This window comes from Pimephales promelas, chromosome 19 (assembly GCF_988280905.1).
Source record: "Pimephales promelas chromosome 19, fPimPro1.hap1.1, whole genome shotgun sequence".
Taxonomy (NCBI): domain Eukaryota; kingdom Metazoa; phylum Chordata; class Actinopteri; order Cypriniformes; family Leuciscidae; genus Pimephales; species Pimephales promelas.
The window spans coordinates 22,404,119-22,421,079 of NC_142787.1; the positions used below are offsets into that span (position 1 = coordinate 22,404,119).

Consider the following 16,961-nt stretch of genomic DNA (forward strand, 5'->3'; position numbering starts at 1 on the left):
CAGACTGAAAAGCTTGACTCACAACAGATCTGAGTTTAGGGTAGGAGAGCACTGCTCAGGATCATCATTTGCAGAAATCTGCAGCCATGCCTGTGACTCATAGCAGGACTCGCACTGTGTGCAGAACAGCACAGATCAGCAAATGTCACTGAACAGATGCAGTGAGCGCTCTGGTCAGTCCACTTATCTTGCTAAGCCAGGCCAGCAGCAGGTGGGTTACGGCCCTAAGCATCAGGCAGAGATACAGACACATCATTTTACTCTAGCTAGCACACATTCCCTATTTCCACGGGTGCAATGGGCTGTGACTTATGTGATGGTTGTGACCCTTACCTAGAGAACATGCCACTAGACTGCCGTTTGCCTGTGGGGAGAATCGTAAGATGGATCTATTCTTTCTGGCTAGATGGATCTCGTGCATGAAAATCCCGTTGCTTTGTCTTGCAGTTTTTTAACGATTGGTCATTTTACGGTTGTTTTAGGGCCCTGAGATGAAAGCCAGAGGCTAAATATTTAGCGATGTCCACCCATCAATAAAATGTATTTGTTTTAATGTGATTTTATTTGTAATTAGTCTTTTTTTTGTGAAGGAATGACAATTTTATGGATAACTTAAATTTAGTTTCTGTTTTGTACTGGTAGTATTACTGTAATATATAAAAAATATGGCATTTTATTTTTCCTTAAAAGTATGAAACATATATTGCTCACTAGCTCATTTTACTGATCCGGTTTACACTTTCTCTTATATATGGAAAATGACTGCTGACTTTTTCACGACTTCATTACAACATGTTGACAGACACCGTATCCACACTAGTTTTTTTACTCACTGTAATCCTGATGTTTATCATGGTGTTAATGAGAATAAATCTGCGTTATTGAAGATAAGAGGAAGAGAGAGCGGTACAGCCAAATAGACGACATATTCAAGGGGAGGAAGTGAGAAACTGCTAAAAATGCCTGTAGCTTTGGGAGAATCTTCAAGAAGCGTTTGATGAACACAGCACACGTGGTGGAGTGTGTATGTGTGAGTTTGTCTCAAAGATGGGTTTGTGCATTATTAGAACTGTCCTGTAGCCAGTTGTGTAAGTCTGGAACAAGAGTGAGAGGGAAAAGGAAGACAGTTAAAGCTGAAAATAGTAGCGTCTGGTTCTTTTTGGTCCGCATCAACTTGTCCAATGCCAAAGGTTGATTTGCGCGGGTGGAAAATAGGAATGATATATGCATCATTGTACAAAGTCATTTGCGCCGGGTGCAAGATAGGGCCCACTAATCTCCGCTTTGCTTCCACTTTACACTGACTAATAAATATAATTGCTATCAGAAAGAGTCCGTTAATAAAGATTCCAATAACACTGCCTAAAGAGAGTTTAATTAGTTGAGTTTAATTGAGTTTTGAATATGGGAATAGATGAAATTTTTCTGAGTTGGTGATGGTGGGATGGTGGAATTCCTATAGACCAATGTAGAGGCCGTGGCAATGAGATATCATCACCCAAGACAAACATTTGAATTTGGGAACCATTAATAAATTGGCTAAAAGTCTGAGGAGGGGAACAACTATGAATTACCTATTTTACATTTTAATTTTTAGTTTTAGTCATTTTGTTTTGAACTTTTGTCATTTTTTTTTTAATATAAAATTTTATATTTAGTACTTGTATACTATTATAATATTCATTAATATTTTGAATTAGCTTATATTTTTATATTTCCATTTTAGTTTTCGTAATTTTTTTTATTCAAGTTTTAGTAATTTTGTACGTTTGTCATTTTTATTTATTTTATATTTCTATTTAGCTTTAGTACTTAAAATATTTCAGTTAGTTGCTAAGGCAAAATTTCAAAAAAAAATTATTTTAGTTTTATTTCAATGAATGAAGATGTTTTATAATATACATATATGCTTATAATTATAGAAGTATAAATATAAGTTTTTTATAAGGTTAGTTTTCATCATCAATAACAACACTGGTGTGTGAAGGTTTTAAAAACAATTACATTGTGATATGTGATATAAACAGCCTTGTGAAGTTAAGTTTCTGAACAATTTTTACCACTGATGTGATACACAAATGTGTTGATAATGCATTAAAAACCTTTTTACCCACAGAGTAAAAAGCAGATTAACTATTTGTTTGAAAAAACATGCCTGGTGGGCTTAAAGCATGTTCCACACGCAGTGACTTTCAAGTCAGTAAATCTAACTGAAAACAGATGATTTAAGCAGTTTTTAGCTACAATTTAGGGTTTGGGTCCATGTAGATTAATTCTCATTTAGATCTTAATGTGATCTTCATCCTCATGTAAATTTGATTTCACGGTGTTTGGGTTTGTAATAATTCTCAATGGCACACTCCTCTTAACCACTTTATAATTTATGGCCATTATTAAAGGACGTACTCAATATAAAAACACAGTGGAAAACATTTTTTTCAAGTCTCAAAGTTTAAAAACACTTTGAAATATGCATGTGATATGGATTGGTGACTTGAGTTTGATGATAACAGATGGTTCATGGGCAGATGGATTTACATTTCTTTGCGTCTTTTTCTACACAGCTGGCTATAACAATCTGGAGGTAGCGGAGTATTTACTTGAGCATGGGGCGGATGTCAACGCGCAGGACAAAGGTGGCCTTATCCCCCTCCACAACGCAGCCTCGTATGGGGTGAGTGCAATTGCTGATTAAAAAGAGGAGTATTTTCAGTGAGACTGGGACTACACACAGCCATCTGTTAAGCCGACGCATGTCGTGCCTCCGGTCATGCCAGGTCTGGCAGGAAACTGTGCTGTGGGTACCTCAGATACACACAAACAGATGTAGATGCTGAATAATCCATGTATGTGCTCCTGAAAACTAAACACAAGGGCTTTTCCCCTCTCAGAACAAGGGCAAAGCCTCACCTGAACCCCTCTGTGCTCTTATACAGCACTTTGTTTTCATTTCCTGTGACTGAGAAAATCAGTGTGTGGCTGTATGCAAAAAGTGTTTGGACATCTGTGTTTGCTCTGCCAAAAGAACCTTGGCTTATGCACTTTTAATGAATCACTGCGGATCCTGATTCTTTCAGGTGGTTTTAGTCGCATTTCCACTTGGGGAACAACCCAGATGCCGAGATGATGCCATTTGCTAGCCTTAATCCGCAGTGCACAGAACTCTTCTAATACAGGATTTCTGGAAATCTAATCAAGCGATTTCAGAGAAACTCATTTAAGGTGATGGTAGTTGGAGGTATTTATCAGCGTCTGCCCTGTGGAGGTATACAGGGATGTGATTAAACCATGTAGATGGATGGGAGCAGATTGCGGTTACATAAACATGCTGGATCAGAACTAGCCTTACTCCGGCCCTCGACGACACTCGTATACGCTGCTGTCCAAGAAACGGGACCTCTGTGTGCACGGAGATTCTGATTGGCTGTAGCCGGAGTAGCAGGTGGCCCAAGTTTTTCTGATTGGCTAGAGGGGAGCTGGCGGCCGGCCGATGCTGGCTGACCTTGAGTGTCCCTCCCTCTGTTCATATGCAGCCTGTTTGTGTAGAGGCTGTCAGCGATCGGCAAACACAGGCAGCTGATCGCAGTTTTTAATACAGTCCACTGCTGCTGATGGGAGGGCGGCTCAGGACAAGCTCAGCCACACACAATGCACACCACAACTCTTGAGTTGGCCAAAACCCAAGCTTGTTTTGTTCTGTGCTTTCCATTGGTAGTGAGAATGTTTCTCATATGCCAATTAAAAGGTCGACAACTCGATCTTGGAAGCATTTAAAGTCGATCGCGAAGAGTTTTCAAAATCAGAGAAAAAAAGCCTATTGTGTAAAAAAAAAAACAATTTTTTGCAGTAAATGTTGTCGAGGGGATGCGGAGTCGCGCGCGCTGTTACAATCATGTCATTTTTGCCGCGCGCAGCTTTGGGATCATACGGACACGTCAAGTTTAAACAAGGCTTTACGCTTTAACCAGCTCAGCCACAGTAACAGCTCATATTTAGCCAGCTAAACTTTTACTACCCTGTTAAAAAACAATATATAGTTGCATATTTTCATGTGGTTCGTCTCCCTCGCTGTATTATGGGTTTGATATGTGGTGGTTACGTTTATGAGACGATCAGCTTATTACTATAATTATATTATAAATTAAGACGCTTGATCCTCACCTGACTATGGCTTTGTAAACTTTATTCATGATGTGGTTTATAATGGACTGTGGTACAGAAACGGTGGCTTTGTAACACACTCTTGGCTTACTCTGGCTATTCTCTGCTGTCTCAGACGATGATATGTCTGTTCGATAGGGTTAAAGGGTTAGTTCACCCAAAAATGAAAATTAAGTCATTAATTACTCACCCCCATGCTGTACCAACCCCGTAAGACCTTCGTTCATCTTCGGAACACAAATGAAGATATTTTTGATTAAATTTGAGGGCTATATCACTACCACATAGGCACCCTAAGGGATTGAAACTTGATGGCCCAGAAAGTCATTGAAGAAAATGTTTAAATATTCCATCTGAACAAAAAGTATTCTCGTCGCTTGATAAACTTATAGTCGAACCACTGTAGTCACATTGAATATTTAAACATTTTCTTCAATGACTTTCTGGGCCGTCAAGTTTCGATCCCTTAAGCTGATTTTATCATCTGATTAATATATATCTAAAAATGATTCTTTGATTATTTTGAGTAAATCATATGATTGTTTTGAAACAATTGATTCTCTCAAAAGAGTAATTTGATTCACAAATGGAACATACTGTTGCAACTTTTCTCATTCACTTGCCAAGTAGAGCTAGGGAGGATGTCTATATTTTAAATCAATGACAGTTTACATTTTGGTTTGTTGTTTACACAAAGCTTTAGAAGAGTGGTATGGACCACTTTAGAAATAAATTTGGTGACAATCCAGTATATGAAGTATAAAACCAGGCAAACTTTTACACCAAAGCAGATCTTCTATAGAATATCTTCTATGCTTCATTTTTTTTTTAAATAAACAAAGAGGCTTTATAGATTGTATATTGTACATATATTTTGTTAAAAAGCCTCTGCATTCCCTTCCAGCATGTGGATATCGCAGCCTTGCTGATCAAATTCAACACCTGTGTAAATGCCACTGATAAATGGGCCTTCACGCCCCTCCACGAGGCTGCACAGAAGGGCCGTACGCAGCTCTGCGCTCTCTTGCTGGCTCATGGGGCCGACCCCACCATGAAGAACCAGGAGGGACAGACGCCACTGGACTTAGCGACGGTAATGCCTTTCACATGGACATCAAAGCACATATTTATATATTGCCATTCATTTAACAGAGCTAAAGATTTGCATTTCTAGACTTAGACCAGTTAAAACCCAACTTCTATAAAAGTTTCATGCTCTGTAGGACTATTTGTTCTGGTTGTGAGATCTTATATGGTTCAGGTGGCACAGACTAACCTGAGACATTTATCTTCTAAACATATAAGCAGAGGTATTTAAACCCATATCCCCTGTGTTCAGGCTTGTGCGAAGCAAATGGTAAATCTACCGTAACCTTTACTAATTGGGCTCTTGTGGCTGTGCTCATGCCAGCTGCTAATGACACAGCTGTTCTCATCTTTTATTGTCCAATTCTAGACCAAGAAGCCAAACTAATGCTCTGTTACAACTACTGTCTAATTTATCCCCTCGCCCATGTGGCATGCTACTTTAACGTGAATATTAGTTGACTTTAGTTGTATTTAAAACTGATCAGACACAATTTCTAATGGTAATTAATGTTGACTTTTTTTTCCTGCTGATCTCCAGGCTGATGATATCCGGGCGCTGCTGGTTGATGCCATGCCCCCTGAAGCGCTGCCTAGTTGTTTCAAGCCTCAGGCTACGGTGGTCAGTGCTTCTGTCATCTCTCCAGCTTCCACACCTTCCTGCCTGTCCGCCGCCAGCAGCATAGACAATCTGGCCGGGCCCCTGGCAGAGCTGGCTGTACCTGGAGCCTCAGGCCCCGCTGATGGGGCTACTGGATCAGAGAGGAAGGAGGGAGAAAGTAAGTAGATCATGTGATGTAACTTTTTGTTTTATTTTACGTAGGTCTGCAACTAATCCATTTTTGATCAAATTAAATAAAACATTTGTTGTTGGATATAAAAAATTGAGTTTTAAATAAACTGTTTTTGAGAAATGATTCTATATATAAGTTGAAATGCAAATAAAAGTTATAATATTTGATAAGAACAAGAACTGTAATGGGATTAAAAACCTCTCTTCTGAGTCTCTTAGTGTTACATTATATTAAGTATGATTATCTCGGCAGAACTTTTTACCTGTTAGCAGTTAAACATATTAAAATGGGTTGTGAAATGTTTGTTAATAATAATAATAATACATGGTGGAGTAGTATATAATACTACATACCAGTGCTGTGCAATATACCAGTTCATCAGGTATACCGGTTTCAATTTTCTGTGCAATGTGTATTTTTCACAAACCTGCCAGTAGCTGTAACAATTAGGGGTGTCAAGATCAATTTTATTTTGCAAAAAGGGCACTTATATGTACTTACAGTCAGATGTATGTACTTACTTAAGAAAGTACTGCTTAATATAAGTGCAACCAAATTAATTTTTTAATAGGGATTTATTGCATACCTATCATGAAATTAATGGATGGATGGATGGATGGATGGATGAATGGATGGATGGATGGATGGATGGATGGATGGATGGATGGATGGATGGATGGATGGATAGATAGATAGATAGATAGATAGATAGATAGATAGATAGATAGATAGATAGATAGATAGATAGATAGATAGATAGATAGATAGATAGATAGATAGATAGATAGATAGATAGATAGATAGATAGATAGATAATTAAGCCCTACATGTTTGATTATAGTTCTATGAGATATGATGTTTTTGTTTTTCTCTAGTTACAATTCTGGATATGAACATCAATCAGTTCCTGAAGAGTTTGTGTTTGGAGCATTTACGGGATATTTTTGAGCGGGAACAGGTAAGGTCACTTCCTAGGATCAAATCAATTTCAGTCATCTCAATCTCATCAGTTCCACTCCACACATTAAATTGCCAGATGTCCCATGTAGAAGACCCTAGGACCTGCTCGTCAAAGTAAATGCGATGACGTCTGTTGCCTCGTAATTATCTCCTTTCAATATACTCTCTCTCAGCACCTTGGCTTTATAATTTCCAGTCATCTCCTCTTCAGCGGGAAGCTGTGAGATTACTAGCGTCTCCTGATCTTTATAGTTGTGAGAGAGATGCTGGGTGATGGGTCTGACCTCTACGCCTCTTCTTTTGATTAATACAGTTGTGCCGCCCCCTCACACTGAGCTCAGGACTGTTGTTCCTCTGGCTTTTCTTCTCGCCTTCGACACAGTGAGGGTGAGCCGTGGGACGCGATTGGCACGCTGTGCCAGACCCGCCACTCATTTGCACATAGATGAACAGAAATGGTCTTGGCGGCCACCAGCTGGGAAGCGCGCTTGATGTGAGGGGCTGAAATCAGTTCTGATTGTGGCTTTAGTAAGACGCATTCATCTGTCTCACAGTGACTCACTCGTCTGCTCGCTCTCCGTCTTCTTCTGCCTCGCTGTGCTTATGGGAGATGGAGCATGAAGAGGCAACAGTTTTGCAGAGACGCTGCGACAGAGATGAGTGCAAATGAGATTGAGGACACGCTGATTTAAGCCTCACAGTTTAGAGCCTTCCCCTTACTTTAATAGAGCTGTCAGAAGGGCAGCATGCAAATATTTGTCCTTTTTAGATGTCTTCTGTTTGTCTGCTGCATTTCCACTTCCCTTTGAATAGAGATGCGTCATGCTGGTTGACCAGTTGATAAATTAATTAGTGAGGTTGTCTAGTTCATTCTGATGTTGTAATGTTTTACTTTTTGATATTTTCCTTTTCAATCATTTGTTTGCGTGGTAAAACCAATTTGGACAGCTGTGTCTGTTTAAAAGCACCACTGTTAATGCCACACATATTCAAGTGGACATTTTTTGAGCATCCCACCATGATCTTTGCTGTTCTTGCTTAACGCAAGAATTTGTCTAATGTAAACGCCACCTAATAAACTCATCCAATCAGGGAGCGAAACAAAACCAGGTTAAAAACCATAGACCTTTATCAGAGTAGACCTTAACATGGATGAAAACAAGACCTATATCACGTCATTTTCATAACTATTGAAATTATCATAACTCGTTTCATAACATGTCTACTAACACCAACAAGGATAACTGTAACTGTAAATGTATATTTCGTGTTAACACCCAAGCACGATAAAGTTCTTTAAAAAATAATAATCAGGAAACATTTTGATTGGCTATCAATGTTTTTGTCGTTTATCAGCTGTTGTGTACATAGATATGTACATAAAGGCTAGATATGTCGTCCACGCTGCTGGCCAATGGAGGTCGATGTCTGCACCTGGCGGCCATCTTGTCACAGGCAGCTCGCTCACTCGTAACATTGTGTTAATGGTACATGTACTATTTAAATGACCATAACTTGCTCAATTTTCTACCGATTTTCAAACGGTTTGTTTTGTTGTAAACGTCAGAGATGTAGTTATGACCCTGCATACTTATGAATAAAAAGTGTATAAATAAATAATCATCCAGATAATTATAGCCACGTTAATAACGTTTGTAAGAAACCAAACCTTTTGTAAATCCGTCAAGATTTCAACGAGATAAGAGTATTTGTGTTCGTGCTGACCATTCATCTTACATCAGCTTGTCTGTGACAAGATGGCCGCCGGTGATGACGATGGAAACTCCGCCGTAACACATCTAGCCTTTATATACATATCTATGGTTGTGTATATCTATATCAGGAGTGTAACGGTACACAGAAGTCACGGTTCGGTTCATACCTTGGTTCAGACATCACAGTTCGGTATGAGTTCGATGCAATGGAGGGAAAAGCAAAACAAAAATCCAGAAGGCATTTTTTTTATTGTGCAAGTATCAGGCTGTACCATCTGTGTATTACTACATTTGAGTAATTCGATTATTTTTTTTATCGTGTATTCTCCGTGTAAATGCATGAACCGAACCTTGACGCCCGTACCGTTTCGGTTCAATACGAATACATGTACCGTTCCACCCCTAATATATATATATATATATATATATATATATATACTAGACTGTTGTAAATCTGCAGTTCTTTTTCAGCTTTGGCACAAATGAAAACTTTGCCAAAAGAATTAAAGAGAGAGATAGAGGAGAAATGGAATCTTTCCAGCTGTGGCCATCACACCTTCACTGCTATAATGGCCAGTCCTGCGAGTCCTATCGATTGAAGTGCACAGTGCTGCCTGAGAGAGAGTAGTTGGCAGCTCCTGGGCTAATGACCTTTGACAGAGCTATCATAGATGTGATGCATTGCCAATAAGTTGGCCATTGGAATTGAGAGTGTAAGACTTTGAGATTACATAGGCTGAGGCTGAGTCAAAGGTGATGACGGTTCATTCGCATCCATTCATACAATGCTGTTCAAAAGTTTATAAGTATGATTTTTTTGCTCAAAATATATATCAGATTGGCCGAAATAATTTCATATGCCTAGTCCAGTATGATTAAACCGTAATGCTCTCTGTAAGACACACGCTGGCTCAATGGCTCCCTGCCTCTGTCTAGCATGCTAATCGCTGTCTGCGTGTTTGCTTTCGTCTGCTTGTTCCGTGTAGGAGGCATATTCAGCAATAATCCTTCTGTGTGTTATGAGTCACATGCGATAATATCCATCCAAACCCCTGCCGCTCTAAGAGTTTATCATCTCAGTAGGAGGAAGATTCACATACCAACGCTGAGAAAATGAAAAATTGCACTGTTGGCTGTTTTTGACGCAGTCGAAATTGGACTTGAAGTGAGACGCTTCATGCCATTCTTAATTGCAACTTCATGTGATTGGTTGTGCCTGCAGTCTACTTTAGTTTCCCTTGTTCTGATTGGTGTTCACTTGTTGTATTAGATTTCGCTCGATGTGCTGGCTGACATGGGGCACGAGGAGCTCAAGGAGATCGGGATCAACGCATACGGGCACAGACACAAACTCATCAAAGGCATTGAGAGGCTGCTGGGCGGTCAACAAGGTCAGTTCAGAAGCGTTTAGCTCCAGATTCTCTCTTAAACACCAGCTGTTCATGACTAAGCAAACCACGACGCACTGAGGTAACTTAGTTTTATGTGTTGGTGCGCTTCCTAACAGGTGCCAACCCATACCTGACATTCCACTGTGCGAGTCAAGGCACGGTTCTGATCGACCTGGCACCTGATGATAAAGAGTTTCAGTCAGTGGAGGAGGAGGTGAGCGTGCACAGCAGATCTAGGAGCCTTTTCCTTCCAAAAAATGTGAAATTCCAGATAAAAAATGGATAGTTCTTGTACTAGATGCTGATTATGCTGATTTTATTTATTTTATTTTTTAATTTATTTTGTGGTGATATGCATTTAGACATGCATTAACAAACTTCAACAACTAAATTAACTAAACTAAAGATGTTCCTTGATCATACAGGGGTTTTTTTTATTTTATTTTTTTTTATGATGAATATGATTCCAGAGGAGAACTGGCCCCCGTTGGAGCCTGGGTTCTCCCAAGGTTTTTTTTTTTTCTCCATTGGGTCATCTGATGGAGTTTTAGGACACCATCGGGTCACTTGATGGAGTTTTTCGGTTCCTTGCCACTGTTGTCTTTGGCTAGGCTTGCTAAGTTGGGGATATTCCAATTAAATTACCCATTAAACCATTGATCAGCTCTACCAAATTGTCTTGGTAGAGACTACTTGATTGTCTTTTTTTTCATGAATAAACAAACACTGTTAAGTTGTCTTGATTGATACTGTGAAGCAGCTTTGATACAATCTGTATTGTGAGAAGCGCTATATAAATATATTTGACTTGACTTGAATATGGTTTGTTAGTATGTATTAAGTTACACCTTGTGTTATAAAACCTATTTATGTTCTTATTTTATCAAAATTACTTAAAAATATAGTCTTATATAACTTGCTTGTATTTTTTATTATTTTAGTGTGCGATGAGTATATTTTTAAGTCATAACCTATTGTAATCTTATTTTATTCTTCTTTTGTGTGATTTTTTTTTTTTCACTAGTTTTATTTTTTATTTTAGTGTATTTTATTTTATTAATTTTATAGTTATAGTGTATTAAATTACAATGTGTTTATAGTATAACTCATTTGTGGTCTTGTTATTTTTATTTTTTAATATGTGAGCTATTATTTAGTCTTAAAGGAGAACTCCGGCGTACAATGAACCTTTGGTCTAATAAAACATCGGTACCTAGTCAATCGTTCTCTGAGTTTTGTTTTCATGATAATCGAATGTAAATTCTCTAAATTTCGAATGTTTTCGAATGTAAAATCGAATGTTTATCTCTAAAAACTGTTTAGCGTATAATGCTAGTAATGGGGGCATTGACTAAGTAAAAAGAAATCGCTAGTTTATACCAATAACAAGGCTCAAAATAGCCCCACACTAACGCAGTAACATAATGAGGCTCCATACATACAAAACGAAGCATTGAGAACTTTGTAAGTGTACAGACCGTTTAATAAGAAGATACTTTATGAAGACAGTTCACTTCGCATATACAGACAGGAGCCATCTTAAAAAAATAGTCTCGATAAGTCGATCCCCGAACGCCGTCAGAAGTTCGCTGAACTTCATACAGTTCAGATCACTCAGCACGACGTTCGTGGTTTGACTTATCGATGGCTCCTGTCTGTATACACGAAGTGAACTGTCTTCATAAAGTATCTTCTTATTAAACGGTCTGTACACTTACAAAGTTCTCAATGCTTCGTTTTGTATGTATGGAGCCTCATTATGTTACTGCGTTAGTGTGGGGCTATTTTGAGCCTTGTTAGTGGTATAAACTAGCGATTTCTTTTTACTTACTCAATGCCCCCATTACTAGCATTATACGCTAAACAGTTTTTAGAGATGAAACTCTTTACATTCGATTATCATGAAAACAAATCTCAGAGAACGGTTGACTGTGTACCGATGTTTTATTAGACCAAAGTTTCATTGTTCGCCGGAGTTCTCCTTTAAGTTACATAAATATCAGATCGACTACGATCTGATAAATATTACAAATATAAACAGTTCTCCAGGAAAGGTGGGAGATTTCTGATCTTCTCACACATAACTTCATTACTTAAGCTAAGTTAGTTAGCTCTCATATATAACATTTATTTTACCCTATTGAAGGGCTGCATGGTCTTGTGTAGTTGTTTTTATTTAACACAGCATGTACAAAAATAATTATGTTTTCGTTAACAGCTGCAAAGTACGATCAGAGAGCACAGGGATGGTGGCAATGCGGGGGGTGTTTTCAGCAGGTACAACATTCTGAAGGTGAGTGCATATTTCTGCTTTCTTTTCTATTTGTTCTAGACGCGTTTGATTAGTTAGTTTATGGTTCAAATGTTTGATGAACATCTAAGCAACAATGTCAACTTTGTTTGTGCAGATTCAGAAGGTGGTGAACAAGAAGCTGAGGGAGCGATACTCACACAGGCAGAAGGAGATCGCAGACGAGAACCACAACCACCACAACGAGCGCATGCTCTTTCACGGTACTGCTCCTGCTCACGGTCACGAGATGAATGACCTGTCATAAGTGCTATTTGGGAAAGTTCAAGCTACAAAAGAACCTTTTTTCCCCATAAGAGACTCAAACGCTTCTTTCAAACAGTGTTATCTCAGTGTTCCAGTTTTTACATTAGAATAATCAAGTTCATTTTTCTTCAACTACAAGGGTCCCCATTCATCAACGCTATCATCCATAAGGGGTTTGATGAGAGGCACGCCTACATAGGGGGGATGTTTGGGGCAGGGATCTACTTCGCAGAGAACTCCTCGAAAAGCAACCAGTATGTGTATGGCATCGGAGGGGGGACGGGCTGCCCTACACATAAAGACCGCTCCTGTTACATCTGTCACAGGTACACACACATGTGATTCTTCCCCTTTTTTGAGTCTGATGACGATATCCATGGGCTTTTAAGGTGATCAACTAACCTAGCTAGTTCTTTTTATCATTGCCATTTTATTTTATTCTCTTAGAAATTAATCTGTATATGTGATGGACGTCGGTTATGTTCATTTTTGATGGCTCGCTTGAAGGTATCTTGAATAAAACTGCTCTATATTTAACAAGGCACTTACAAAAGCAACATGACATCATGATTTTTGCGTAAACATACACGCCACTTTCAAGTCAAGTGGCGTGTTATCTATACGCATTTTGAGCTATCCGCGTGTATGTATGCGTGTAGTTAAATGTCCGAGTGATTCCGCATGTATGTACACGTCGCTAAATGTCGGAGCGAAACGAAGCAACATCTGGGGAGCGATATATCTTTTCCTAGGATGGTAGGGGAAGACTCATAAATGGTATTAACCCCAGTGACAGGTAAGTTTAGGTCAGGTCATATATTTATATATACAGTAATGTAACGTTAAGTCAACGGCGTTCATAAACGCGTTGAAAAGCGATTATGCGTGTTGATAGCACGCCAAAAATGGAAATACGAATTGGCGTGTCATACATACGCCATTTCGTGAGATCAGTCTGACAAAAGACCTGAACCGGAAGCGATGCAACCTGTTTTACAGAATATATGGATGCTTGTTGCAAAAGATCCTGGATTAGCTCTCAATATGAATTGTTGCTTATCAATAATAAAACAGGATAGTACTTACCCTAAATGACCAGCTGATGGTGCTGTCTAACCTATAATCCAGTACTTCTCAACAGGTTTAGTACAAAAGTGTAAAGAAAATCAGACACTGCATATAATTACAATCATGAATAATGATTAAAATTCTAATTACTAAAATTAATTAATCTAAAACTGTCCATGGATTTGTTTACACATAAGCTTTGATACATGTCTTATTCAGTGTGCAGAAAGCTCAAAGGTTTCAAAGGTTTCCAAAGTTGGTGTGCATATATAAAGCTTTGATGTATATATTATTTTAATATAAATTGTAAAATAATACATTTTATGTTTTAATAATAAATAATACATTTTAAAATAATAATTTTTGATGTATGTATAAATTATTATAGTATTTTGTCAATTATATTGTAATGTATAAATATAACTCTGTATATATAACAAATGATATAATTATTGATATATTTTTTTAAATTTGTTTTCAAATGCTGTTTTTATTTTTAATTATTTAATTATCATATGATGAATTATACCGTAATATTTATCATTTCTAAAATGATTATTATTTCATTAAACCATAATGTTATAGTTTTATTTATTGCAAATATAATTGTGCTGTTTGCAGGCAGATGCTGTTTTGCCGGGTGACTTTGGGTAAATCCTTCTTGCAATTCAGTGCCATGAAGATGGCCCACGCTCCCCCAGGACACCATTCCGTCATCGGCCGACCCAGCGTCAACGGGCTAGCCTACGCCGAATACGTCATCTACCGAGGAGAACAGGTGAGAGGGCTCAGATATTTAACTGAAAATATTTCAAACAAATATTTAAGGTAGTAGATATATTTGGTTTGTTTCCAAATTTTTGTGTTTTTGCAGGCCTACCCAGAGTACCTCATCACATACCAGATCATCAAGCCAGACAGCACACCTCCTTCCCCAGTAGCGGCGGAGCAGAAGTCCTAGTCTACGCGGGTCCCAGATCAGCGGCCCTGCAAAACACTAAGACTGTTACCCAGACACTTCACACACATCCACAGACGCCTCCTCACGTTCACTCACCCGTAAGCCTCTGCACTGCCTCTTTAATTTGCAGTTATGCTCCATTTCTGTCCTCGTGAGTGTTTACAAGAAAGAGTTGCCTTGGCTGGCCGTGTCCTGGACATCCTCTTCAGGTCAAAGGTCAGGACATAGGCCACAGTGTTGCTTCAGGGCTCAGTGAAAGAACTGCTCCATGAAAGACAACAAGTGACCTCTTCCCTGTCATTTTACGCAATCTAACACTGTTCAAGCATTAGCTTACTTTCTTCGAAACGGTTTTACAAGTACTGTGATTAATTACCAATTTTATTTTCATCAATATGATTCACAATAACAGACCATGTCTCAAGGGGATCTGACATTTCCATTATTGAAGTTCACTAAAGACCCAGAAAATCTCATTGTTGTGTTTTTTGTTTAACTTTATGCATTGTGGTTTTAAAGAAAAGCCTTGGGTGGGTTTTAAAGCAAAAAGAATGTTGATGCAGAGACCAGAACTATTCAAAAAGCCTTTGACCACAAAATAGCGAAATATTTTTTTGTTTTGTTTGTTTTTTGGTACACATTTTTTACATATCTTTGCACAGGAACACTGGTCAGAATGTCCCATTCCATTGTCATAGCTTAATCCGAAAATGAATCTTTAAAAAAAAAAACATGCACTTTTAAGCAGGACTTAAGTTATTCCAAAAAAAAAAAAAAAAGACAGGTTAAATAAAATTCCAGTAATGTACAGGTTGTGTAATGGACAATGCCTTTGTATAGCTTTTAATGTTGTTTACTGATTCAGAGTGGGTTTTATTACTGTAGTACTGTAAAGGAAGTGGGAATTTTTGCTTTCAGATCTTTTCTTCAATATTTTCAGACGAGCGCGTGACTCCGCTTTGGAAGTCGTTCCTTTTGCTTTTGGCTTGTTTTGGATCACAACCACGGGAATTCCTAAATCTTGTCCATTCCAGTCCTGTTTCTCTGAGATCAGAGAAACGCCCTCTTTTACGAGGGTGTCCGTAACATTTTAACTGTTACACACTACTGATATCAGCATTCATTGTTAACAGAATGAAATGAAGGACGTGGTTCTACCTCTGGAAGTCTCATGGTTTGGTTGCTTTGCTCAGGTGTAGTTTGTTGTTCTGGACATGTATACCAGAGGACATCTGCCTTACTCTAGGACTCTCTGTGTTCAATCCAGATAGAGAGAGAGAGAGAGAGAGCAGACCTTTCTTCTCCTCTTAGTAGTACGAGCACAGACATGGCCACTGCTCCCCTCAAGCCAATATGTCGGAGATTAACTCCTGAACTATTTCTCAATTCTCTGAGCTGTATTTTTACTTTATTTCCATCTTCCTGTGAAATTTTATCAGAAATGACTTGTACCGTAAGCCATCTGCGGATTAATCAAACACTCGATCATGTAAAATGTCTTAATAAAGTACATGTCATAAATACTGCCTGCTCTCCTTTTTTCACACTTGCTGAACCCTTATTCGGTTTCCTTATTCAATTATAGTGTAGTAAATAATATTAGGTCGTATTTTTATTATTAAATACGTTTTATTTTACAGTACAATTGGATTGGCGGGATGTACAAAAAAACGTGCATCAAGAAATGTGTTTACCAAACAGAATTGTTTACATGGATAATGGCTACTGTTTTTATTATAGCTTAACACAAAAATAGGTGCAAAGCTCCGAATATTTTGCTTGGTACCGAAAAGGTCCGGTGGTAGAACTTTTGCCAAGCGTGTCAGAGGTTATGGATTCTAATCACTGATCTCTATAATGACATATACTGTAGATCAGTGGTTCTAATCTGTATTCTACACAAAATCGCTTTTGTCTAGAGAAGCCTACATGGGTAGAGTAAGTAGCACAAAAGTGAATCCGGTCCTCTGCAGCGGCCGGCGACAACTGCTTGATTTCAAAACCACACATTTTCAAGTCTCTTATTTAATAACGAACTAAATTAATTTTATGGTAGTTAACTGGATTTTTTAGTTTAGTTGTAATAGGTACATCCGTGTCTTGAAATGTTTTAAAAAGTGGTTAGGTGGTGGGGACATAGCTATAAGTTGTAGGCCTATTTCTTTTTTAACATATTGTTAACTGATATTGTTTGTTCGTGTTTATTTAAGTAGTAGGCTAGGCTAGTAAAGTAAGAGAGGTTTCTGTGGAGCTTGAACTGAGACTAGA

At 38.3% G+C, this 16,961-nt stretch overlaps 1 protein-coding gene across 4 annotated transcripts in view; it reads left to right on the forward strand.

Annotated features, from left to right (window-relative positions):
* Positions 1–16,216, forward strand: part of tnksa (tankyrase, TRF1-interacting ankyrin-related ADP-ribose polymerase a) — a 102,797-nt gene extending 86,581 nt beyond the window's left edge. For all 4 annotated transcript variants that reach the window (XM_089124018.1, XM_039688086.2, XM_039688087.2 and 1 more), the window contains 11 exons: positions 2,565–2,674; positions 5,066–5,254; positions 5,789–6,026; positions 6,917–6,999; positions 9,987–10,107; positions 10,224–10,321; positions 12,326–12,400; positions 12,516–12,621; positions 12,804–12,990; positions 14,354–14,510; positions 14,607–16,216. In XM_089124018.1, the coding sequence (XP_088980144.1) occupies positions 2,565–2,674; positions 5,066–5,254; positions 5,789–6,026; positions 6,917–6,999; positions 9,987–10,107; positions 10,224–10,321; positions 12,326–12,400; positions 12,516–12,621; positions 12,804–12,990; positions 14,354–14,510; positions 14,607–14,693 (1,451 nt within the window). In that variant the 3' untranslated portion in view covers positions 14,694–16,216. The remainder of the gene's footprint in view (positions 1–2,564; positions 2,675–5,065; positions 5,255–5,788; positions 6,027–6,916; positions 7,000–9,986; positions 10,108–10,223; positions 10,322–12,325; positions 12,401–12,515; positions 12,622–12,803; positions 12,991–14,353; positions 14,511–14,606) is intronic.
* The last annotated feature ends 745 nt before the right edge of the window (positions 16,217–16,961 follow it).